Here is a 24,999-nt window from a genome sequence, read left to right on the forward strand (position 1 = left end):
AAAATGTCCAAGAAACTGTTTAGACAGGAATATGTTCGGAAAATGGACAGGCAATTAAATACAGGTTTGGGGAATTTTATTTAAGAACCAGCCATGGCCAGAATACAAAACTAGCATCTAAAGTCAGCAAAAGAAGAAATTAACGTGCTCACCTGAGAGAAAACTGGAGACATTTTTGGAAAGTGGAGAAATACCGCGGGTACAGATTTTTAGGGGGAATAAAATTAAAGATCTTTACAATGAGTGTCAAATCTTCATGTCCATGCTACGACTGAGCTTAATATATAACCCATTTTCTAAACCAGAAGACTAAAACCATGATGAAAGAACAGAGGTTGAGGTAACTGCTGTTATACAATTCAGTATCAGCCAGGAAGTTTATGAATACTTGGAATCTTTGTATTCAGGAAGCCACTGACTAGGGGTAATTTTAAAGAGCAAGAACAATCTGGTCCATGTTTTCTTTTAATTTTACTCAGCAGAAATATAAAAGTGCAATTTCTGTAAGTTAATGACATGTACAGTACACCACAATAAATATTCTTATTTTTGGTGACATCTAAAAATTCTAGTTATTTACTTGAAATGAGTCATAATGAGATAAAAACTGTGTCAACAACCAAAAAACACCTGACCCAATAAAGATAAAATCTTAAACATATTCACCAGGAAGATGCGTATTGCATTATTGCTATTAGACCACGCCTCCGAGCTCTAAAGTATAAAAACTTATTCAAGTTACGTAAAATACAGTTGAGACTGTTCTCATCACAGGCATAATCTAATATAAAAAATAACTGATATTTACAAATAAGGAGATTCTCCTACGAGGGGAGAAAAAATACAGAAACAGTTCCACTTCAGTGATGATTTTCTGGACTCCATGGAGAAACTGAAACTTGCACAGAGCTGAGATGTTGTAGGAGTACATACTGAGACAAGTCTGTTTCCATACCACTCCAACTCAACAGGCCTGGTGAGAGGAGTAGGCCATTTGGTAAGCCGACTTTCACACTGTCTCTACTATTCATCTGGGGGTATTTGGATCCTTCAAATCTCAACACGAAGCGATGCAGGAGTTGTGTGTCCTGGACAGTGCGTTCTTGCATTCAGTGCAAATGGGATACTACACGAAATCTGTGGGTCATATTAAGTTGCCTATTTGCTACTTATTCAAAGTGAACTATATCCTTGATTAAAAAACAAAAAGCAGATAAGTCAGAAATAAAAAGAAGTATATTAAGCTCACTTTTAAATCACGATAAGGGTTCAAAGTAATATACAGTATAACGCTTCTATCCAATACTTGTTTGAATTGACCAATTCAAATAAGGATTGAACTCACAAAGCCAGAATTTTGTGACTCAGTATTACTGAATCAAATCTAAGGAGAAACATGTTCACTACATGTACTGTAACTAGACCATAAAACAATAAAGCTACATTATAGCCTCTAGGATTCACGAAGTCTTTCTCCCCATCTTGGACTGCAATAAAAAGGGGAGACTGGACTGCTTCTAAGCAAATCCCTAATAGTGGGAATTCTGTATTTCCAGTTAGAAAGCAAAGGTTGTTATCCTAATCTTTTCTCCCTGCCTAGTGAATATACATCATTACTTTCCCCCCCTCCACATCAGGTCTCATTTGAGATGCAACTCCTGAAGCAAACCAGTGCAAGTTAGATGTCCGCAAAATACTACATTTTGGAAACATTCTGCAAACACAAAATAAAATTAAAAAAAGAAAAAAAAAAAGAAAAAGAAAAAAAAAAAGAGAGAGAGAAATTGAGCTAGGGAAGTATTTAAAGCAACCTGGCCAGAGCAAAGATAAGGCTTTATGATGACTGGATTTCCTTGGAAATGGTTATCACAGTTATGCAAAGCAACAGAATTTACTACCATTCTGGCCAGGTTTCACATTTTTTATAAGTAAAATGTATATCTCGATAAAATATTATACTAAAAAGAATGTGACAACATAAAAAGACAGTGAATGTGACTGACTGACAGGAAAACAGATTACAGTATTACTGCACATTTGGCTATGTTATATGGTTGTGGCAAATATTCTTAAGCTGACTGAGGTATATGAATACTTTAAACACCTGAGGTTTAGAGTACCATATATGGAAGTAAGGGAAGTGATACTATTCAGTAAGACAACCTTACTTAAAAATAAGGGGGGTTAAAAATTACTTTTTAAGGCTACTGCCTTTTCTTACAATATTTAGCAACCTGAGTGGAAAAGGATTTGCTAAACTCTTGGAACATCTAGCCTAGCAGGCCAATGCACCATTTAGAACATTAAGAACAAAACTAAAATGACTCATACAGTGACTAAATGTCAAAAACAAAGTATTTGGCTGGAAAATACCAGAAGCAGAGAGCCTAAATACTCTCATAATTTATCACAAATATGGATGGAAGTTTTCTAAAATGTACACATAGTATGCATCATCAAGACATTGGACTAACCCAGTAAATATAATGAGCAGACTGGCTATTATCCTCACTGAACAATTTTCTTCTTTTGTGCCCCTCTTTTTCGTTGGCTTTTGAAGGAAAAAAAAGAGTTCTGTCCATCTCTGCAAACTTATAATTTTCAACAATTATTTATATTGTATTATTTTCATCGAACACGAGGTTGTTCTCCCTAGAAAACATCTTTAGACTATTTAAACAGGTAAATGATACCTGTCAAAACTGAGCCAATGTTGTTGTGGTAAATCAGATATGTGCTTATTGTGCAGGTAAGGCTACAATCACAGACTACAAATGTTCAGTTGGTTTAAACTAAACAAAGAGTTAAAACACAATATCACTTAACCCTCTCTTTCTGGCTAACTTATTTTGTTTTTAATGATTAAGATTGTAAAACTTTACTATGTCACACCAACCCTGAACATTCTAGGAAAATGTCTCTGGCACAGGTGGTTTTCAGAAGAAAAGCCAATCTTCCCAAAAGCTTAACCTCTGCTTTATCTTAAAGTGCGGAAACTGTGGGAAAGAATACGTCAAGACTTCCCGGCTGTCACTGTGGAACCACTTCCCTCAGAGAGGCTAAGGCTGCATGTATGCGGACATGCAATCTGTTCTCAAAATCATATCCATTGAATTCCTCCTGTAATACAAAATACATACAACTATTAACCTCATCGACCTTAGGATATCAAGGTGACTTGTTGAGGATGCTTAAGATGTCACTGAGCTACAAAACAGTAACTAGGACGAGGAAAATGGCTCTTGGAGCTTAAAAATTGCTAATAATCCTCTTCCCTTGCCAAAATTAAGCACTGCTGTTGGTAGATAGATTTCCCGCAGCACAGTCCACCAATTAGAAGGCGGCGCAGGAGGTTCCCCTCTACCTCCCAAGTGCAAGCAGGGACCAGTCTACTTCTCTATTAAAAGCTTGCACAGTAACTGGGAAATTGTATATGTCCAAAAGCTCCAGGAAATCCCAATGAATCCCATGCAATGAGTAAAAGGAATGACCAGTTCCAGTATATATAAAGTTATAGAGCATCGGTATACAACAACACTATAAAACCTACACCACAAGCTGAACTCTCAATTTCACTTAACAGCAGGATTAGGGTGTGTTGATTTGTTACCTTTGCCTGGAGAAGTAAGATTTTGCCTCTTGGCACAGTCTAGAAAAAGGAGAAGAAAATATCACTTTAGAAGAATGTACACATGGCAGAAAGGTCAAAGAGAATCTTTTAAAGTATAATGGTCAGACAAGAACTAAAGTCTCAACTCTGAAAATACTACTGGAGATGGGGTCTACTGGGACTACTCATGGTACTAAACATCATGCCCTGTAGGTGTTTACAGGCTCCTAATAAGGTACCTGACTGGTCCTGCGGTATGTATTTCTGTATGTATTTAAAAAACAGCACTTCCGTCTACTTAAAAACAAAACACAACACTATGTAGAACTATAAGCACTACAGTGAGCTACAATATAAAGTGAAAGCTCTAAAGTTATAGGCAAACTGAAGTTTAAGAATTGCAAATTTACTCTTTTGACTAATTCAACTTGAAAAACATATCAATTATTCACTGAGTTTCAAGTTTTTTTTCTTATCGGTTTCAGTTTATTCATTTGAACCTCCTCTTTCGAAATACTAAAAGATTTCCGTATGTCATACAACTTGCCCATCTGCAATAATAAGCATGGGATAAAGATAGACCTTATTAGAATGATTTGGAAGAGAAAAGAGAATATTTTGTTCGTCAATAACGGGCTATTTTTCTTGACATAGCAAAGGTTATTCAAGCTTGTAGGAAAAATTTGATATTTTCAACTGAATTTTTATTACTGGTTTGAAGGTTTCTACTCTATTCCCCAGTAAGATGAATACGAGAAAGATGAAAGTGATTCAGATGAATATCTTACTAAATTTTTTCTGAATACAAATACCTTAAATATTTGTAGTTTTTATTTCTAAATGGTATAGCTACATTCAGAAGTGTATAAAAATATTACCCATAAAGTTTGTGTTTTGCCCAAAGTCTTAGTCTCTTATATAGCATCTACCACCATGGTATCGAAGGGCTTAATGAATGGAAGAGCTTAAAAATAATGAAGTTAATTCAGATGAAATGCTGTTTGATTTCATAGATAAATATGAATAACTTCAAATTAAATTGGAGTACTTTTTTATTAAAAGTCATGATTTTATGATAAAAATGCAAATCAGTATCTGTATCTTTCATTCATTAACTTCAGTATGTTTAATCCTTTTCTTCTATGCCCCAAGTTTATTTCCAGAGTTTTTTATTTTTACAAGATCCAAAACTCTGAGAATCATATTGTAACTAAAGATGATCCACACTGATGGGATATGCATACACCTGGGCTGTGAACTCTAGCTTCTAGAAAGCACTGTATGCTGGGATCCACTCATTCCCATGCCCAGTTCTGATGGTATAAAATGGTGAGCAGCCCCAACCATCAATCAGTTACTTCCTCTAATTCACAAATCTCTTTACAAGAGACTCCAAAAAAGTAGGAATGTGATGAAGAAGTATGTATTACATACAAAAAATACATTTAAAACATTAGGTTTGAAAGCTCTCAAAAGTTAGTCCTGTGCACTGAACGAGACAGGGGTCCTGTGGAAGAAATAATATGTGATCATATAATTTAAGACTATATCATAATTAGGCTTGGAAGGATTAGATTTTTAATTTTTAAATGTCCATGAGTGTCAATTTCATCATACCCATGCAAACTGACCAAAAAAATATTTCCACTGATAATGCTTAAAATAAACATTGATAACATTGTCAACATATAAAAAAAATAAAAACCAAATTCTGCAAAGCCTAATCATAGTTCATACGCATGGGAGAGGGAGTTCACAGGTAATCATAAATCCAACGTTTCTTAACTTCTTAGTGCTTTGCAACTTTTTTAACAGATTAAAAAACCCAACCCTAACTTATCTGAAAAACTGAAAAAACAAAAATTTCATAATCATATTCACTCCCCACATAGGTCACCAGCAGGGATGGGATCAGTAAATCCATAGCACAGTCCTCTACTACTTGGGCTAAAAGAGTAACTGATATCAAGTTATCTTCCATGTGGACCCACCACTGGAGGTGGATGAAAACACACACACTTTGCCTGAGTTTCACAGCTATTTGCTAGACAGCAAAGGAATGTCAAGAGTTATTGGGTTCATTTCCAGGTTCTGGAGAACTCAAGAAGTTACAGACCTCTGCCTTTCCCAGCCTCTCCCAGTCCCCCTCTATTCATACTTCACCTGCTGCTCATACTGGCAGCTATAAAAAATAAAAAAACAACATAACAAATGTAAGAAAAAGGAAGTTGACAGTAATGAATATGAATTGGAACTTAGGAATTGTAGAAAATTGATAAGGGAAGCAAAGGGTCATAAGGAAAACTCTACAACCAGCAGAGATCAGAATGATAAGGAGGTTTTTAAAAATATATTAGGAACAAAAAGAATCCCGACAATGGCATTGGTCCATTACTATAGGGAAATGGCAGAATTATCAGTAACACCACAGAAATGGCAGAAGTGTTCAATAAATATTTCTGTTCTGTATTTGGGGAAAATATAGATGATATAGTCTCATCATATGGTGATGATAACACTCTTTCCATTCCACTAGTATCTCTGGAGATATTAAACAGAAACTACTTAAGTTAGACATTTTAAAACAAGCAGGCCCAAATAACTTGCATGCAAGAATTTTAAAGAGCGTGTTAAGGAACTCACTGGACCATTAATGCGGATTTTCAGTAATTCTTGAAACTCAGGGAACATTCCAGAAAGACTGTAAGGAAGCTAATATTGTGCCAATTTTTAAAAAGGGTAAACGGGATGACCCAGGTAATTATAGGTCTGTCAGTCTGACATTGATCCCAGGCAAGATAATGGAGCGGCTGATAAGGGACTTAATTAATAGAGAATTAAAGGAGGGCAATATAATTAATGCAAATCAAAGTGGGTTTATGGAAAAAAGGTCCTGTCAAACTAAACTGATATTTTTATGAGATTACCTTTATAGTCTGGATGTAATATACTTAGACTTTTCTAAAGTGTTTGATTTGGTACCACATGAGTTTTGATTAAAAACTAGGATGATATAAAAACCAACATTAAATTATTAAAAAACTGGCTAACGAATAGGTCTCAAAATGCAATTGTAAACAGGGAATTGTCATCAAGCAGGTGTGTTTCTAGGGGGGTCTTGCAGGGATCAGTTCTGGGCCCTATATTATTTAACATTTTTATTAATACCTGGAAGAAAACATAAAAACACCACTGATAGTGCAGATGACGCAAACGTTAGGGATGTGGTAAATAATGAAGAGGAGAAGTCACAGATTCAGAGCAATCTGGATCGCTTAGTAAACTATGCAAACAATGTGTGTTTTAATACAGCCACCTGTAAATACTGTACATACATCTAAGAACAAAGAATATACGCCATATTTATATAATGGGGGGGACTATCTTAGGAAGCAGTGATTCTGAAAAAGAGTTGGGAACATGATGGATAATCAGCTGAACATGAGCTCCCAGTGTGACACTATGGCCAAAAAAGCTAATGTAATTCTGAGAAACAAAAGGGGAATCTCGAGTAGGAGTAGGGAGGTTATTTGACCTCTGTATTTGGCACTGATGACCTGCCACTGGAACACTGTCCAGTTCTGGTGTTCACAATTCCAGAAGGATGTTGATAAATTGGAGAGGGTTCAGAGAAGAGCCATCAGAATTATTAAAGGATTAGAAAACATACTTTCCAGTGACAGACTCAAAGGGCTCAATCTATTTAGTTTAAGAAAGAGAAGGTTAAGGGGTAACTTGACTAGAGTTTGTAAGTATCTACTTGTGTAACAAATATTCAATAATGGGCTCTTCAATCTAGCACGGAAATGTATAACATGATCCAATGGCACGAAGTTGAAGCTAGGCAAATTCAGACTAGGCATACATTTTTGACAGTGACAGTAATTAACCACTGGAACAATGCACCAAGGGTTGTGGTACATTCTCCATCACTGACAATTTTAAACTCAAGATTGGATGTTTTTCTAAAAGATATGCACTAGGAATTTATTTGGAGAAGTTCTATGGCCAAAGCTATATAAGAAGTCAGACTAGATGATCAAAATGGTCTCTTCTGGCTTTATAATCTATGAATCTTCCCTCACCCTGCTCAACTCCTGTACCTGTTCCCTCCCTGCACTGTTCACAGCTCCCCCTCTCTTCATTCCTGGCTCCTACCCCGCTCTCTTTACAGATTCATCTCTTCCCTGCCTCACCCCTCTGCATTCAAATCAGGTGGCTTCCACCTTCCCCTCCATCCTGCCTGGGAAGCAACAGGGGGAGCACAGAAAGCCCAGGATAGACGGTCTTCCTGTACTCCTTATTACAGTCGTACCTGAAGAGCAATTACAAGGAAAGTCCTGTTCAGCCCCCAAAGCCCCAGCATGGAGCATGCTCAGTCCTTGTGTAGGGATGCTACATACTGAGTCTTCTGAGCATGTAAAGTTGCAAGCAGTTGGAACATGCCCAAAACAGACAGAATCTTCAGAGAATTAGCTGCAAAACTCTAACAAGGCTCTGCTGAGCATGTGAGAAATTTTAGAGGTTTATTAACTTGGCCAAATTTGCGTGGATATTCACCAGGATGGCAAAAGGGTCATCCTTGGCATCAAGGATGGCGAAAGGAACACCTCTGCCAAATTTCAAATTGATGTGCCAAAGCATGGGAGCACTAGAAATTTTCAAAGAAGTGGTTGCCAGATCTTTAAGGACAAAACAACTTATTTTTCCCTAGCCTTGTTCTCGGAAATTGCTTAAGCAGTTTGACTGAAGCAGGGGTCAGCAACCTTTCAGAAGTTGTGCGCAGAGTCTTCATTTATTCACTTTAAGGTTTCGCATGCCAGTAATACATTTTAACGTTTTTTTAGAAGGTCCCTCTCTCTAAGTCTATATATTATATAACTAAACTATTGTCGTATGTAAAGTAAACAAGGTTTTCAAAATGTTTAAGCAGCTTCATTTAAAATTAAATTAAAATCTGATCTTACGCTGCTGGCCCGCTCAGCCCGCTGCCGTTCTGGGGTTCCGTCCGCCGGCTCCTGCCAGCCAGGGTCCCAGCTGCTGGCCCAGCTCAGCCTGCTGCTGGTCTGGGATCCTGGCCCTGCCCACACAGAGTGGGTACTTACTTTCTCCCTGGTTCTAGCCCATTCTCTTCCACTCTCTCTGCACTGAGCTGAGGGTGGGAGTGCACTGAGCACAGGGCTGGGGGTGAAGGAGCAGGCTGGGGGTTGGGGTGTAGGGTCTGGCCAGGAGCTAGAATGAGGGAGGAGGCTGAGGAGGTTTGGGTGTGGAGCGCTTACCTGGGCAGCTCCCATTTGGTGCGAGGGGTGCAGGTGGGAATGTGTGGGGGGTGCAGGATCTCCCGTTTGGTGCTCAGGGTGGGGGTGGGAATGTGGGGGGTGCAAGAGTCAGGTCAGGGGCTGGGGTCATGTGAGGAGGGTGCTGGAGTCAGGGCAGGGGTCGTGGGGGGGGGGAGCAGGGGTCAGGGCAGAGGGCTGTGGGCTAGGGTCGTGGGGGTGCTCCCAGCCCCCTGCCCAGAGCGGCTTACAGCAGGGGGCTGGAGGGATTATGCCCTGATTCCACCCCCCTTCCCCAAGGCCCTATTCCCACCTCTTCTCTGCCTCCTCCCTGGAGCAGCATGAGAGCTGCGGGATCCACTTCTCCCCCTCCCTCGCAAGGGACATCAGCTGATTGGCGGCAGGGAGGGAGAGGAGGAGGGGCAGGAACCCAGCACACTGGGGGAAGAGGCGGGGGAGGGAGGACCTTGCCTGCCCTGCAGCAGCATCCAGCAGGACCAAGCTTCTTCACCCTGCCCCCAGGGGGGGAGCGGGGTGGAGAAGAGCGGGTCAAGACAGGCAGGGTTTTTAATGGCATGCTGCTGTCTGCCGGGGTCCCAGCCTAGGTTCGGCAGCTGGCTGAGTGGGGCTGGCGGCTGGGACCCGGCAGGCAGCAGCATGCCATTAAAAATCGGCTCACGTGCCATCTTTGGCACGCGTGCCATAGGTTGCCGACCCCTGGACTAAAGTTTTCAGAAACTATTCAGACTGAGGCAGACACCCAGCATGGAGAATTTCAGCCTAAATGGTTAACATTTTGCAATGTTATAAACAACTGAAAATAAGATCTTACCACGAAAAGTGTTGGGCAACCTTAACATCATGTGGTGCTATCAATTCCACTTACTACAGAGTCTCCAAGAGCTGGATCTGAAGAGCATTAATTAACAGCCTGCTTCCCTGAACTGGCCATCTCCTTTAGAAGAAAGTGGAGGATGTAATGCTATTTAAAATAAGTATATAGAGCTCCATGTAAAGGTTTTATATATTTCAACAAGGGAGATAGTATGATGCGTACTGCAGAAGCTGCCTTAGTTGAATAAATTCTGATATTTTCAGGTGGCTGAGCACCTGCCAGGTCATATCAATCATGTATACATCTCCTGATCTATTTTGACAGACTGTGAAGTCAGAGGGATTGAGTTCTGTTCTTAATTCTATATGCCACCAAAAACAAAACAAAAAGCTTGAGGAAACTTATGTACAGATTTGGTCTTCTACAGAGGACAACTTAAGGTTCTCCAGACACCTAATGCAGGGAGCCTGACATACCTAGATGTGAATGAGTCTTAGGGAAATCAGAGACTACTTTAGATATGAATTTGGGGTGAGGATGCAAGGCCACTTTACCATTACAGAACATGGGATTGGGAGAATCTGGCAACACATCTATAATTCACTAACTCTCTAAGGCTGACGTTATGGCTAGGAAGAATATTGTCTCTTCTCAGATTATACATAGAATAGCCTGACAAAGTTTGAACAGAAGCCCACGAGTTTTGTGAGAGGGAAATTTAAATCCTATGAGGGAAGTGGTTACCACCCAGATGGAATACATGAAGCAAACATTTCCTGGTAGAAACTCAGTTACTATAGAGTGAGAAAGACTGATAAACCCATACATCAGAAGGCAGAAAGCACAGAAGTCAGTCTGAGTGGATTTTCAGTATGCTCCAAACTTGCTGCATCTTCAGTACTCAAGAGGAGCTTTTATACCTTGTGCAATGAGATAGGGGAAAGGGTGGTCCCAATAAAAATATTCTGAGCTCATGAGCCAGGCATGTACTTATCCATAGGTACGAGAATTATGAGTGCGGGGGGTGATGCAGCACCCCCAGGTTTTGTGCGGGGTCCCGCTCCCGCCAGCCCCGCACCCGGGGTCCCGCTCACGCCAGCCCCAGCCCCCTTACCCATGTCCCCCCACCCTCCCGTAGCCACAGCCAATCCTGGCCCCAGCTCTGGGGAGAGGGGGCACGGACAGAGGTAAGGGGGGTGTGAAGTAAAAAAAATTGGGGAGCACTGGCTTTCAGCACCCCCATTGTAAAAACCATTCCAGCGCCACTGTACTTATCCCAAGAGTGGGGGATATATATAGGCAATACTTAAAGATGTTTATTTTGACACAGAACTAATTAAGATCGCTAATATTCTTGCTTCAATAATTTTTGTTGTTGCTTATGTAATTTTTTTTTCTTTTTAAACTTTAGCTATAAAATAGACAGGGACTTGGAATGGTTCCGCTGATCTTATTGGTAGAGAGTCACCAGCTGGTGGCCAGAAATGAAATGTTTCAGTGCAGCTGCCCTGGACCATCTCAGATCCTTATTTATTATATAATAGGTAAAAATGAGCAGAAAAGAAAGCAATCATTATTATACTGTCACAGGTATGCACAAAGCCCCTGCAAACATCACAGTGTAAACTTTGTATGATGTATGCCAATCTCTACAGTATGATATCGCCACCTAGACAATAATGGGGTATCTAGCACACTAAAGACATAAAACTAAAGGGACTCTTTATACACAGGTGGAAAAGTAATTAAAATTAACTCCTATACCTGATCACTTGTAAAATAACATATTTTCATTGTCTGTTTAGAGTGGTCACAGCTGACCCCCTTTCCACTTCCAAAAATGTAAGATGTACTCTACTGTTACCTCTGGATTGTCTAACAAAAGACAGCCGAGTTCATAGCAAGCATATGGCTGAATGTATAAATTGTTTTGACGGCACAGTCCATCTTTAACAGCTCGCTGAAAGAACTGCAAGAGAAAAAAATGTTTATACGATAAAATTAGTAGTCTCTTCGTTTTGGAAAACTAAATAAGAAGCACCCTCAACATCAAGCACTACAAACCAACTCCAAAAATCATAATCTGAACAGAGCAACATTTCCTGTGTCTTAAAGGATCCTTAACAGCAGTGATCATATGAATTCATGTCAGCATCTGCTGTTAGAGAAAAATGTTAGGTCTGTGTCAAAAAAGATTCATGAATTGATCCAAAGATTTTATATCTTTAGCTGAAAAAAAATTACAGTTTAACATGGTTCTTTAATAATTGGAGGTCTCAGACACAGATTCTTTAAAGTAAATTGGATAGAATTAGAAATAAGAGTTCACCAACCATCACCACCTTCGTTGTTTTTGTGTGAATTGGGTTCCATTTGCAAAAATAAAACAAGTTCAAAGAATTCAGTGATTGCAGAACAAATTCCAATTCCATCTACATTAAGATGGGCTCTTTGAAGTTTGCTATTACTCAGAACCATCTTTCTTTTCAATTTTCCATTAGATCCAGAGTAACGGTGTTCAAACTCAGTCCTACTGAGAGCTGCATTGGCAGATGGCAAAAGCCTGAGGGATGCCCCAAATTTGTACAAAAGGGAGCAGATTGCAGCCACTCAATTTGGAAGAGTGATCCACAGAACCCATAATGTAACATCTTGTTCTGAGTAGCCAGGCCATTCGACTCCAGATCCTGCTTGATAAAGGCTGTAATCACTACACATCACACTTCCATAATTATATGTGAGGGTGATCAGGCCACATGGCAGAACACAGAGGGCTGCCCCTGTCCTGTGGACCAAATTTTGGCCACCCTATTTTAGAGCTTAAGATGGCTCCAAGGTATATATCACTAACAGAAGCTGAGCTGTCTTTGACTTTTTTTTTTAATGCGCTAAACCCTGGTTAATAGCTCAGAGGCACAATTCTTTTTTGAAATTCTCCACTTCCTCTTTTTCCCTTCAACTCTCACCCTGGCTGGCCACCTCTGCTAATACATCTGCTAAACATTAGCCCTTAATAGGAAGTGGGATATCACTGAAGCTCATGTCTTAGCCTTTTCCCTTCATACAATATGAAATCCAGTAATACATAGAGTAACTCCTCACTTAACGTCGTAGTTATGTTCCTGAAAAATGCGACTTTAAGTGAAACGATGTTAAGTGAATCCAATTTCCCCATAAGAATGAATGTAAATGGGGGGGAGGGGGTTTAGGTTCCAGGGAAATTTTTTTTTGCCGTACAGTACAGTTCTATAGTTGGGAGGTGCCCCCTGCTTACGCCACACAGGCACAGCCCACTGGCACTGGGGACAATGAGGCAGGCAAGGAGGCTGAAGGTGCTGTAAGGTAGGAGAAGCACGTTGCACAGCAGCAGTGGCGGCAGCTTCCCCTACTCTGCAAGCACCAGGGGTGAGGGGCTGAACCCTCGGCACGCCCACTTCACCTGTTCCCTCAATCCCCCCCCTTAACCCGCCTCTTCTCCCCCCTCCATTTACTCCATACACTGCATCCTTGCTCCTCCCGCCTCCCTCCTGCCTATGGCAATCAGCTGGCTTGTGGCATTCAGGGGGTAGGGGGGAGGCTGCGCGCCGAGTCCTCGCTCCTCCCCTGCCTCTGGCAATCAGCTGGTTTGCGGCATTTGGGAGGCAGGGGGAGCCTGCATGCCGAATCCTCGCTCCTCCCCCATCCCTCCTGAACGCCACAAGCCAGCTGATTGATGCAGGCAGGAGGTGGGAGGGGGAAGGCGCTGCTCTGCGGGGTCTGCCAGCGGGCAGGAGGTGCTGGGGGGGCATAGCGGAGCTGATGGGGGGCTGTCAGCTGTGGACAAAGCAGGCAGCCAAATGACGTTATAGCAAAGCATTGCACAACTTTAAATGGAACATGTTCTGTAACTGAGCAGGGCCGTAAGATCGAAACAATGTTAAGCGAGAGGACATTAAGCGGGGAGTTACTGTACTATCTCATAATACTTTGAAAAGACTTAATATCCTCTACTATCATTCACTCAGTGTGTCAGTAACACTGACAAACAAAAGTTTGTACTTAATCAGAAATGAAGTCATTTATAAGATAGTTGGGTACATCATTATCATCCTTGTAACAACTTACCTGAACCGCATCTTCAGAATTTCCTAAGCATTTATGTATGGCACCAAGAAGCAAATTCTTCAGACCAACAGAAGATGAATCATCAACCTCATGACAAGCTTAATTAAAAAAAATCAAATTAAATTTGTAATCAAATTATACTCCTTTTATAATAAAAATGATCTTTTGGTGTTTTGTTTTGAAATCAGATTAGAAAGTGTCTAATTTCTGTAGCTTAATTTTAACTAGCAATGGCCAGTCTCAAATATTGTAATCTGTATCTTTAATGTTCTCTCATCTCTAATTTAAAAACCAAACAAAACCAAACAAACGTAATTTTCTAGCCCTCATAGTTGTGGAGAAAAACGTGAAAATGTGAGCCAATGGAACCTTAAAGGCTCAAAGCCAGACGACAAATTAAAATAACCCATTTTTGTTTTGTTATTTGTTTTGTTATTTGAATGTTTGGGGGTAGCAATACTGGTTATTACTAGGAAAATATACTCACTTCATGTTTTGAAGGTAATGATGCAGACATTTCTACCTGAGTTTGCATAGATCCTTAAACTATATGTCTGAGATGTGACATGCACCATGCATTTCAATAGGTGCTAACTCAGATGCTTTAAATGCCAACATTGTGAACCTATTTCACTGTTTACTGAAGCATATAAGAAAAGAGGAGGTATATTATGAAGATCTATAGTTTCCCAGTGTAGGCCAGGACCACGTACAGAAGATGTATATATATCAGGGATGCTTTTAAACACCACATGGTAAGTTTGCAGAGGAAGCACAACAGTTTTTTGTTTTTGTTTTTTTTCCCTGAAATAAATAGGGTTAAGCTTTCAAAAGGGTGGGAAACAAGATCTAGTATTTATTATTTAAATTTATTTTGAGTGCCCACCTTATGTTCTGGATGCTTTATAAAAATTAACAGACATTAGAAACACTAACTTATTTACATATCACAGGAATACGTAACAGTGTGATCTAAAGGTTTTATGAGCATGAATTTAGGGTTATTCGTGAGAAATGAGTAGAATACAAGCTCATGCCAAAAGAACCTTAATACCAAACACTATAATTTATTCATAGAATATCAGGGTTGGAAGGGACCTCAGGAGGTCATCTAGTCCAACCCCCAGCTCAAAGCAGGACCAATCCCCAATTTTTGCCCCAGAACCCAAATGGCCCCCTCAAGGATTGAACTCACAACCCTGGGTTTAGCAGGCCAATGCTCAAACTACTGAGCTATCCTTCCTCCCCCCCGAATTCTGTATGTGCCACCGAAATTACAGAAAAGCTATTCTGAAAATGTTTGAGAGAGTTTATAAAACTTGCATAGGAACTATTTTTCATATTTCTTTGTCTATTAGAACCAGATGCCTTACCTTCTTTAAGTCCAAATGTACAGCGCTCTGATGGAGCTATTTAAAAAAAACCACCCACAAAAAGCCCTCTAGAAACTATTATTTGTAGACACAAAAACTTCTTTATTTAAAGGTCTTTCTAGCATCTTCCAGGGCTAGAAGATTGGGAATCTGAATCGACCCCCTTCCAATCGTATAAAGCTCCTGCAGGGGCATGAATTAATGTATTGTAAGGTTATTTTTATAGACAGAAAAGCTATTACTGGGGTAAGACTCTGGGCCTCGAGCAGATGTAATTTTCAATGTGTTGAGTGCATGTGTGGCATGCACAGAAATTCATCATGTAGAGGGAGGAGGAGGAGATATTTCAATTGCAGGTGGATTTTTTTTTTAAAAAAATAGGGATTATTTGAAGCTGCTCAGAAATCCTAAGGGAGATTGATCAATGGGCAAAGAGGTTATCAAAGGTGCATGATACATTAATTTAACACATGGCTCTGTAATTTTACCCATGGATATCACCTCCACAGATACTTTTTGGGGTGAGGGGAGAGGATAGTGAGGTATGAGTGTGTGTGAGACTGTGTGTATTTACATATCTCTCACCACTGAGCTATTTAGAATTACCTACAATCGTTGCAATTCCATATCTAACTCTCTCTCTAATCCCCAGATATTAATGGAAGTTATGTACACTTAGGTGACAATTAAAACACAAATGGATTGCTGTGTTTTTGGTTTCTTTTGTGGCTAGGTTTAAGAGAGGCATTAAACAAAGTTAAAATAATACAATTATCTGCAGTAGACGGGATTTTAAATTAAAATGCTGTCATGAATGTCAAAAAAAAAAAAAAAATTGAGAAAGCCTCTTCCTTCCAAGTGTCACTCTCTATTTCAAAATAAGTGTTAAGTTGAGTCCTAATGAATGCACTTTTCCAGAACTATCCAAATAATTTAGCTTGCTCATCAAATGTCAACACATATTTCAGCCCTCATACTACTGCAATCAGCTAGTCTTCATGACAGAAAAAAGAAGAAGAGATTATATTATCTCACTGAAAAAGATAGCCAAGGAAACACATATCCTACCTTGGCTCATATGTTGTAAGTTAGAAAAGGAACAGTTCGGAAGGGCTTTCCATAAATACAAAACTTCAATGGATGCCAGCACACAGAGCTCTTTGGTTGGTAACTGCTTCCTAAATCTGTCTGCCTGAAAACAGTAAAGATAGCTGTGCTAAGTTCCTCTCAGAAGGAGAGACAGATAAGGGTCACAAACAGTAATTCTGATGTTTTCACAAAAGCAAGTAACATGGTGTTAAAACGTTTGGGGTGTGAAAATTTAGCTTGCAGCTCTTTAGGACTAAAACTAAGTTGTTGAAATAGTACACTTATTGTTTCTCAATCAAGATCAAAGTTATCTGGTATATGACTAAACAAGTCTTGGGGAAAAAAAAACAAGTTAAAATACAATCTGATGCAGTGGTGGACTATTTTTCCCACTTAAGGTTTGTGGGATCTTAAGTTTGTATGGCCTTTCCCCATCACTTCCAGATTTCAGAATGAGCTAACTAAGAGCATACACGGTAGAGCTAACAGGGTACAATGAAGCAGGAAGAAATGAAGCAGGAAGAAAGACTAGTGCTGCAGCTTTGGTATCACGGTATTTTTTTTCCTCTGAAGATTATGTAAACCACGCTTAGTTGTGAGCTACCAACTTTTTTCCTGCTGGTAGTTCATTAAACTATAAAGCACTGTTCACTTTTTCTACCTGAATCCTTTCCACTAAATTAACACTAGAGAAGATGACTACCAGAAAAAATATGCTTTGTTTAGAACCAAATCCTTGAGTAAAGGACAACACAATTGCCAATTGTAGTTACTGTACTGAAGCAACTCAATCCATGCCAACCAAACCTTTTTGACTGAGAATTGTTCAATCTGATTGTTTTTTCTTTTGAAAAGCTTCTGAACTTCCTTGAATACATTCTGCGCACCATCCACATCACCAGTGGCTCCTTGACACACTGTAATAAAGCGCACACACACACAAAAAATTCTGCTAAAAAGGTTCCAGGATATGAAAGAGGGAAAAATAGAAATAGGGCATTATGCAGGTAAAGGGGAAAAGCATGGTCTTTTGGTGAAGGGAACTCAGGCAAACTGGGTTCAACTCCCAGTCTGCCCTAGGTTTCCTGTATGATCTCTGACAAGCCAATTTCTTGGTGCTCAGTTCCTCATCCGTAAAATAGGGATAATTATACTTGCCTCTGAGGGTTCTTTTGATTATTAATTCATTAATGTTTGTTATGTACTGAGTAATTATGGTGACGGTGGCCTTATAACTACAACGACATAAACAAAATCTGAGCCACAGCTCTTTAATATGGACAGTATAAAAGGAGAAATTAGACAAAGTTCCAAGTGTGCAATTAACTTCCACAATTGCAGAAGTTCATGACCAAAGACTTGTTTCTGTATATACATATGTGTGTATATACACACACACACACACTAACACAATCATCACTAATTCTATCACTAAAAATACTAACCTGCTGTCAGGTAGGCATAATAGCACTGGGACCATCTTGATTCATTTTTAAGCCTTTCAAAGGATTCAAATGCATCTTTGAAATTCATTTCTATCATGCTGCACCAGCCTAAAAAAGAGAATTTTAACTTATGACCAAAATCACATTAGCTTTAATGGTATAGGCAACTACACTAAACAAATAATGAATGTTTGTGAACACTTTGGGTTGTGGCAAGTCCAAGGATTTTAAGACACCCTGAGGAATTCCATTACATTTTTTAAAAAATCTTTTCTGAAAAATCTGAAGGGAAGTATACCTAAAACTTTATTGGAAATTGCCTCGTTACCTATAACCATAATATTATACAAGATAACAAATACATTTTTTAGGGATCAACTCGAGTGTATCAATTAAAACAGGTTTCAAGAGTTTCAAGCAAAAAGATGCGTTTTTATTTTATTCAATTCTCAAACTAGTAACTGAGAACTGCTATGCTCACTTTCTGTTTATGTGAGAGGAGATTCAGTAACGAGTAGTTCTTCTAAGTACTTACAGGTGTACCAAGGCTATAGAATTTTCTGTGGTTATTATAGAATCAAAGAATCGTATGACTGGAAGGGATCGCAAGAGGTCATCTAGTGCAGTCCCCTGCACTCATGGCAGGACTAAGTATTATCTAGACCAATGGTTCTCAAAGTCGGTCCACTGCTTGTTCAGGGAAAGCCCCTGACGAGCTGGACCAGTTTGTTTACCTGCCACGTCCGCAGGTTCGGCCGATCGCAACTCTCACTGGCCCGTGCCACTTTATTAAATATGCACAGGCATGCAGACTATATGGTCATTACTTGTGGATGTCCCTGGGCCCATGCCGCTTCTCGCAGCCCCCATTGGCCGGGAGCGGCAAACCGCAGCCAGTGGGAGCTGCGATCAGCTGAACCTGTGGACACGGCAGGAAAACAAACCGGTCCAGCCCACCAGGGACTTTCCTTGAACAAGCGGCGGACCGGCTTTGAGAACCTCTGATCTAGACCTCTCCTGACAGGTGTTTGTCTAACCTGCTCTTAAAAATCTTCAATGATGCAGATTCCATAACCTCCCTAGGCAATTCATTCCAGTGCTTGACCACCCTGACAGGAAGTTTTTTCTTCTAATGTCCAACCTAAAATGCCTTGGCTGCAATTTAAGCCCATTGCTTTTTGTCCTACCCTCAGAGGTTAAGGAAAACAATTTTTTTCCCTCTTCCATGTAACAACCTTTTATGTACTGGAAAACTTATGTCCCACCTCAGTCTTCTCTTTTTCAGACTAAACAAACCCTTGTATTTTTTTCCCCCTCCAAACTTCCTTCATAGGTCATGTTTTCTAGACCTTTAATTATTTTTGTTGGTCTTCTCTGGACTTTCCCCAAATCTTTCTAGAAATGTGGTACCTAGAATTGGACATAATACCCCAGCTGATGCCTAATCAGTGCGGAGCAGAGCAGAAGAATTACTTCTTGTGTCTTGCTTACAACACTCCTGCTAATATATCCCAGAATGATGTTTGCTCTTTTTGCAACCATTTATGGTCTTTTGCCATAGCGCTTATCTTTCGTACACATTGGAGTAGATGTTCAAACCCTGGCAGCTCAGAAGCTCCAGCAGGATTGTTAATCCTTGGCACAGAATCATTGATTCCATGGCAATGGACAGAAGAAGGCTTTCAGTCTTATGGAGTGGACACGAAAGCCTTAAGAAAAAAAGGCAGAGTAAAAAGTAGCCAGCTCTAATTTGTGCACTGTGTTCTTGATTCTATAGAGGTTTCTACACATAGAAAATCATGGAGTACAGGTTGTATGTATGTTCATGCAGTCATCAAATGTTACAATCCAACTGACAACTAAGGAATCATAGAATATCAGGGTTGGAAGGGACCTCAGGAGGTCATCTAGTCCAACCCCCTGCTCAAAGCAGGACCAATCCCCAATTATTGCCCCAATCCCTAAATGGCCCCCTCAAGGACTGAACTCACAACCCTGGGTTTAGCAGGCCAATGCTCAAACCACTGAGCTATCCCTCCCCCCCAAATAGGAAGAAGCATTATTAACAATCTATGCAATTAAGACACTCAAACTTTAATAACTTTTGAGGCATCAAATAATCAAAAAACCTTAACTAGGAAGAGCAGAATATACAATGTCGTCATTTAATCAATTTGAGAGCAGAAAATGTATATGTCATTGAAGCTGTATTATTTACCAATTTCATATAGGCAGACATGTTGGATCTCTCTCTGATCTATTGCAAGTTCCAAAGCAGTATGAAAGGAGGTCAAGGCACTGTTGATTTGACACTAAGAGGGGGAGAAAAAAGAGACTGTCATAACGCAACTACTGTTAAATAAATGCAAATCTGAACAAGTACCATTATAATTGCAATTCAAAAAATGATACAAATCTCTTTATTATCAGTAGCAATTAAAGAACAAATGATTATCTAGCGAATAGAAGACCCCATATTTCACACGATAGTCAATAGCTTGCTGGAAAAGAAAGGGGCATAATATTCTGTCGAGTGAGACTTGAATCCAAAACAAATTACAGAAATTCCTGACATTAAGATGAGCAGAATGGGGAGGAGGTAAAGAGGAAGGCAAAATTAATGAAGTATTTGAACTAGTCAAATATTAATAGCTTGGTTGAAATAATAGTCTGTTGAAATAACAGATGATAACTTGAGGGTGCTTTCTGTCAACTGAATAATACCATTAGCCTGAGCTAAATCAGCTAACATCAAGCAACCTGAAGTTATTTTCATAGCCAATTTTGTCCTGAGCCAACATGGGATCTCTGTGAGGAAACCTTTCCACCTATGTGGAGCCAGAGAGGCCTAGAGTTAGCAATCAAAGATCAATGACAGCATACTTGGCAAAGGAAGAAGGGACGGAGTAGCAAACCTATTATAGTATTTAAGCAACATAAAAGGTGCCACACACAAAAGTGTCTTTCATAATTTCCGCCTGGAAACGTAAATTTTACTGATTTTGGCTTTATATATTTTTTGTAATAGGTCTGAGATACAAACCTGTTTTCTGTAGGCATGCGTGTTTAGGGGCAAGTAGTTTTTATTTACTTTTCTATTCCACCAGATATATTATATAGTCACAAGTCTCGTTACTTTAGACACAACAACAGTTTGAGATGTATTCCTACTGCCGTGCTGGATATAAGAATTTCTATGTAAAGCGTAACACTCAGTGTCATTATTTCCTTAATAATATCCATAATGATTTCTAAATTCACAGATTTTTCATTGTCTTGAAAGTGTCTGAGCTTTGAGAACAAATTGAAAGACTGGAGTGTGCTCTGGATGAAATTTTCTGCATAAATCATCCCTCACATCATATTTACATGACAAAGCTGTGAGACAGGACATGAAAAATCTAGCCAGTGGACTAAACCCACTGTCCGTAGGCTGATATGAAAGACTGGGGGTAGCAGAAGAGTTCAAAGGGCTTGATGAAAACTCAGCCTGCTGCAATCTGCTGAGAAGAGTGAGGGTGTTTCTCTCTCTTATCAGGAAGATTTCTGAAGAAATAGCCTGGGGGGCTCTAGCCTTAGTGTCATAAATATAAAGGGAAGGGTAAACCCCTTTAAAATCCCTCCTGGCCAGAGGAAAAATCCTCTCACCTGTAAAGGGTTAAGAAGCTAAAGGTAACCTCGCTGGCACCTGACCAAAATGACCAATGAGGAGACAAGATACTTTCAAAAGCTGGGAGGAGGGAGAGAAACAAAGGGTCTGTGTCTGTCGGTATGCTGCTTTTGCTGGAGATAGAACAGGAATGGAGTCTTAGAACTTTTAGTAAGTAATCTAGCTAGGTATGTGTTACATTATGATTTCTTTAAATGGCTGAGAAAAGAACTGTGCTGAATACAATGACTATTTCTGTCTGTGTGTCTTTTTTGTAACTTAAGGTTTTGCCTAGAGGGATTCTCTATGTTTGGAATCTAATTACCCTGTAAGGTATCTACCATCCTGATTTTACAGAGGTGATTCCTTTACTTCTATTTCTATTAAAAGTCTTCTTGTAAGAAAACTGAATGCTTTTTCATTGTTCTCAGATCCAAGGGTTTGGGTCTGTGGTCACCTATGCAAATTGGTGAGGATTTTTACCAAACCTTTCCCAGGAAGTGGGGTGCAAGGGTTGGGAGGATTTTTGGGGGGAAGACGTGTCCAAACTACATTTCCCAGTAAACCCAGTTAGAGTTTGGTGGTGGCAGTGGATATTCCAAGGACAAAGGATAAAATTAATTTGTACCTTGGGGAAGTTTTAACCTAAGCTGGTAAAAGTAAGCTTAGGAGGTTTTCATGCAGGTCCCCACATCTGTACCCTAGAGTTCAGAGTGGGGGAGGAACCTTGACACTTAGTAACAACCTAAAACTAGTAGATGTCTGATCAATGTGCAGTCCCTCATCCTGCCCTCTTTTAGTAGCTAGAAAGGAGATGCACATTTTTCCTTAACTTCCTCATGAATAATTCCAGTACTTTGTTAAGTTGTGTACACTAATTACTTGAAAGGTCCTACAAAGAACTGCTTCCCACACTGATGGTATCCTATGTGCAGATCAGGCAGATTTCAGACCACAGGTACTATGATGAGATCAAGTGCTGGCACTCAATACTCTACACTGAGAAGGGTTTCCAAACCAAGCAGAAGACATGCAGTATTTCTAGATCTTGCTGGTCATGACATGATCCAACATACAGGCCTGTTATACAAACAGTCATTGGTCCCATTGTGGTGCATTGTCATAGCTGTGGAACTGTTCCTGAAAGACCACCAGTTCCAAGTTTCACTTGGACAAAAAAATAATATACCCCAGTTCCTGGAGGTCTTAAAAAAATGGTCTACCTCAGGGTTTAGTTCTATCACCAACACATTTGAACCTCTTCACAAATGACATTCCCTACACCACTGCCAGGTGTTTTATCTATGCGGACAACATCTCTCTGGTAGTACAGAACCAGGATTTCTGTCACTTAGAAGTGCTGAATGCAGATGCAGAGAGAGATGGCCCACAGTTATAAACGATGGAAACTTAAACCAAATGCTAAAAAGCAGCTTCCAGATATTTCCATTTAAACCACTTCAAGGCCAACAAACAGCACAACAAGAAAAGGAGTACTAGTGGCACCTTAGAGACTAACCAATTTATTTGAGCATAAGCTTTCGTGAGCTACGGCTCACTTCATCGGATGCTGTAGCTCACGAAAGCTTATGCTCAAATAAATTGGTTAGTCTCTAAGGTGCTACTAGTACTCCTTTTCTTTTTGCGAATACAGACTAACACGGCTGCTACTCTGAAAACAGCACAACATCTTCCTAAATGACCACAGGCTGGACCATGATCCAAAGTCTGTGTATTTAGATGTTACACTGGACCCCAACTTGACATTCAAGGAACACATTACCAAGACCTTGCGGAAAATAAAGACAACAACCTGATCAGTGAACTAGCTGGTTCAACCTGGGGAGCCAATGCTTAAACACTAAGCAGCTCTGGGCTTACCTCGTTCTATTCTGTAGCAGAGTATTGCGCCCCGACTTCTCTGACACAGGACTAGTGGACACTCAGTTGAATTAAACTATGCATATAACAACTGGTTCTATGAGACCAACCAGCCTGACTTGGATGTTGGTCCTGTGCAATACTGTCCCTTCTGACATCAGGCAACAAATCACCTTGCAGAATCTGTCCCTTACGGTGCAAGACATGCCCATTTATACTGTTTAGAGATGCTTCTAATCCACCAAGCCACCAAATTATTAGCTCAAGGTACCCCATTTGGACAATTCCTTTAAGGGGTTTTAAATGTCACCTCCAGATGGCATACTAAGTGGCAAGAACAAGCTTCAAACATAGCCAATGCCTATCTTGTGACAGATTCAACAGTCCAGCCACCTGTTTTTGACTTTCCATGCCATCTGCATGAAAAGTTCAATCACTTCAGATGCAGAGTGATCAGATGTGCTACAAACAGGGTGGCCAGATTGCAAATGTAAAAAATTGGGACACTTTTTTTTGGGGGGGGAGGGAGGAGAATAGTTGCATATATAAGACAAAGCCCCTAATATCAGGGCATCTGGTCACCCAAGCTGCAAATGACCGTAAATGGGACCTTTCTGACTCTCCCCTTTGCTGCTGTGGCCAGTTAGAAGATGTAGATCATATATTTACAGACTGCATCCATTGACAAAGGCTGCATGGTCCCCGCTGGGACTTGCACAATGTCCTTCTCTCAGCTATTGAATGGTTAACACATTTACACTGACACAACTGGCTTCAATGTCTATTTAAATGCAATCACAGTACCTTTTTATGCTATGGCTCATAATTTTCTTAAATTACAGCAGAATGAAATTTCTTAAATTACAGCAGAATGAAATTAACAAGATTCTTGTCAGGTTCACTGCTGTCCACAGCCTTCTGATGGACAAATATTTAAGCTGATCAAAGGCCTTGTTAATTTCACTGTGCTCTTAGAGAAAATTATGGGCAGCAACTGCACTGGATCTGTGTCTCTGCAGACTCAGGAAGACAATCATGTATCTGTTCATATTTGGGAAATGTATCTTCATAATATTAAGGGCTAGAAAAAAATGTTTTATAAATGTAAGTTTTAATTTTGAAGAAATTGATGGCTTACATCCTCCAACTCTCCTAAGGTAATGCAAAAGTCAGATATAATTTCTGGCTTATCAGCAAACTATTTTAGGCTAGTCCATGTGGACAACTGTAAAACTTCCTTTAGAGTCTGATTTAATTTTAAGATCCTGATCTCACTGGCTACTAGACCCTCCTTGGCATCCTTCTCCCCTTTTTCATTCTGTCTCTTTTACTTTCTTTTCCATCTCAATATAGTATTCATTTTTCTCTTACTCTTCCTTCTTTGTTTTCATTTTATACATATCAAGAAAGCATAACTGATTGATTGTTTACCTACACTATAATAAATAATAGTGTTTTAAAAATTTCATTAAAAAATGAAACCCTTTGGATCAAACTATAACATTAAATTTCTTCTAAAATAAATACATTTAATAAATATTACTTTTAAAATAAGTTCATTTTAAAGAAATAAACCTTTTGTTATGTTTCAACATGCTGAATGATTTATCTACTTTTCCTGGGGCGGAGGGATAGCTCAGTGGTTTGAGCATTGGCCTGCTAAACCCAGGGTTGTGAGCTCAATCCTTGAGGGGGTCATTTAGGGATCTGGAGCAAAAATTGGGGATTGGTCCTGCT

General features: G+C 39.8%; 1 protein-coding gene across 3 annotated transcripts in view; it reads right to left on the minus strand.

The window, feature by feature from the left end:
* Positions 1-59: 59 nt before the first annotated feature.
* TTC39C (tetratricopeptide repeat domain 39C) overlaps positions 60-24,999 on the minus strand; it is a 62,318-nt gene continuing 37,378 nt past the window's right edge. For all 3 annotated transcript variants that reach the window (XM_048840479.2, XM_048840478.2, XM_048840480.2), the window contains 8 exons: positions 19,951-20,044; positions 17,733-17,840; positions 17,095-17,204; positions 16,267-16,390; positions 13,826-13,923; positions 11,586-11,690; positions 3,611-3,649; positions 60-3,120 (listed from right to left, as the gene is read on the minus strand). In XM_048840479.2, coding sequence (XP_048696436.1) covers positions 3,031-3,120; positions 3,611-3,649; positions 11,586-11,690; positions 13,826-13,923; positions 16,267-16,390; positions 17,095-17,204; positions 17,733-17,840; positions 19,951-20,044 — 768 coding nt within the window. In that variant the 3' untranslated portion in view covers positions 60-3,030. The remainder of the gene's footprint in view (positions 3,121-3,610; positions 3,650-11,585; positions 11,691-13,825; positions 13,924-16,266; positions 16,391-17,094; positions 17,205-17,732; positions 17,841-19,950; positions 20,045-24,999) is intronic.

The sequence above is a fragment of the Caretta caretta genome, chromosome 2 (assembly GCF_965140235.1).
Source record: "Caretta caretta isolate rCarCar2 chromosome 2, rCarCar1.hap1, whole genome shotgun sequence".
In the NCBI taxonomy this organism is placed as follows: Eukaryota; Metazoa; Chordata; order Testudines; family Cheloniidae; genus Caretta; species Caretta caretta.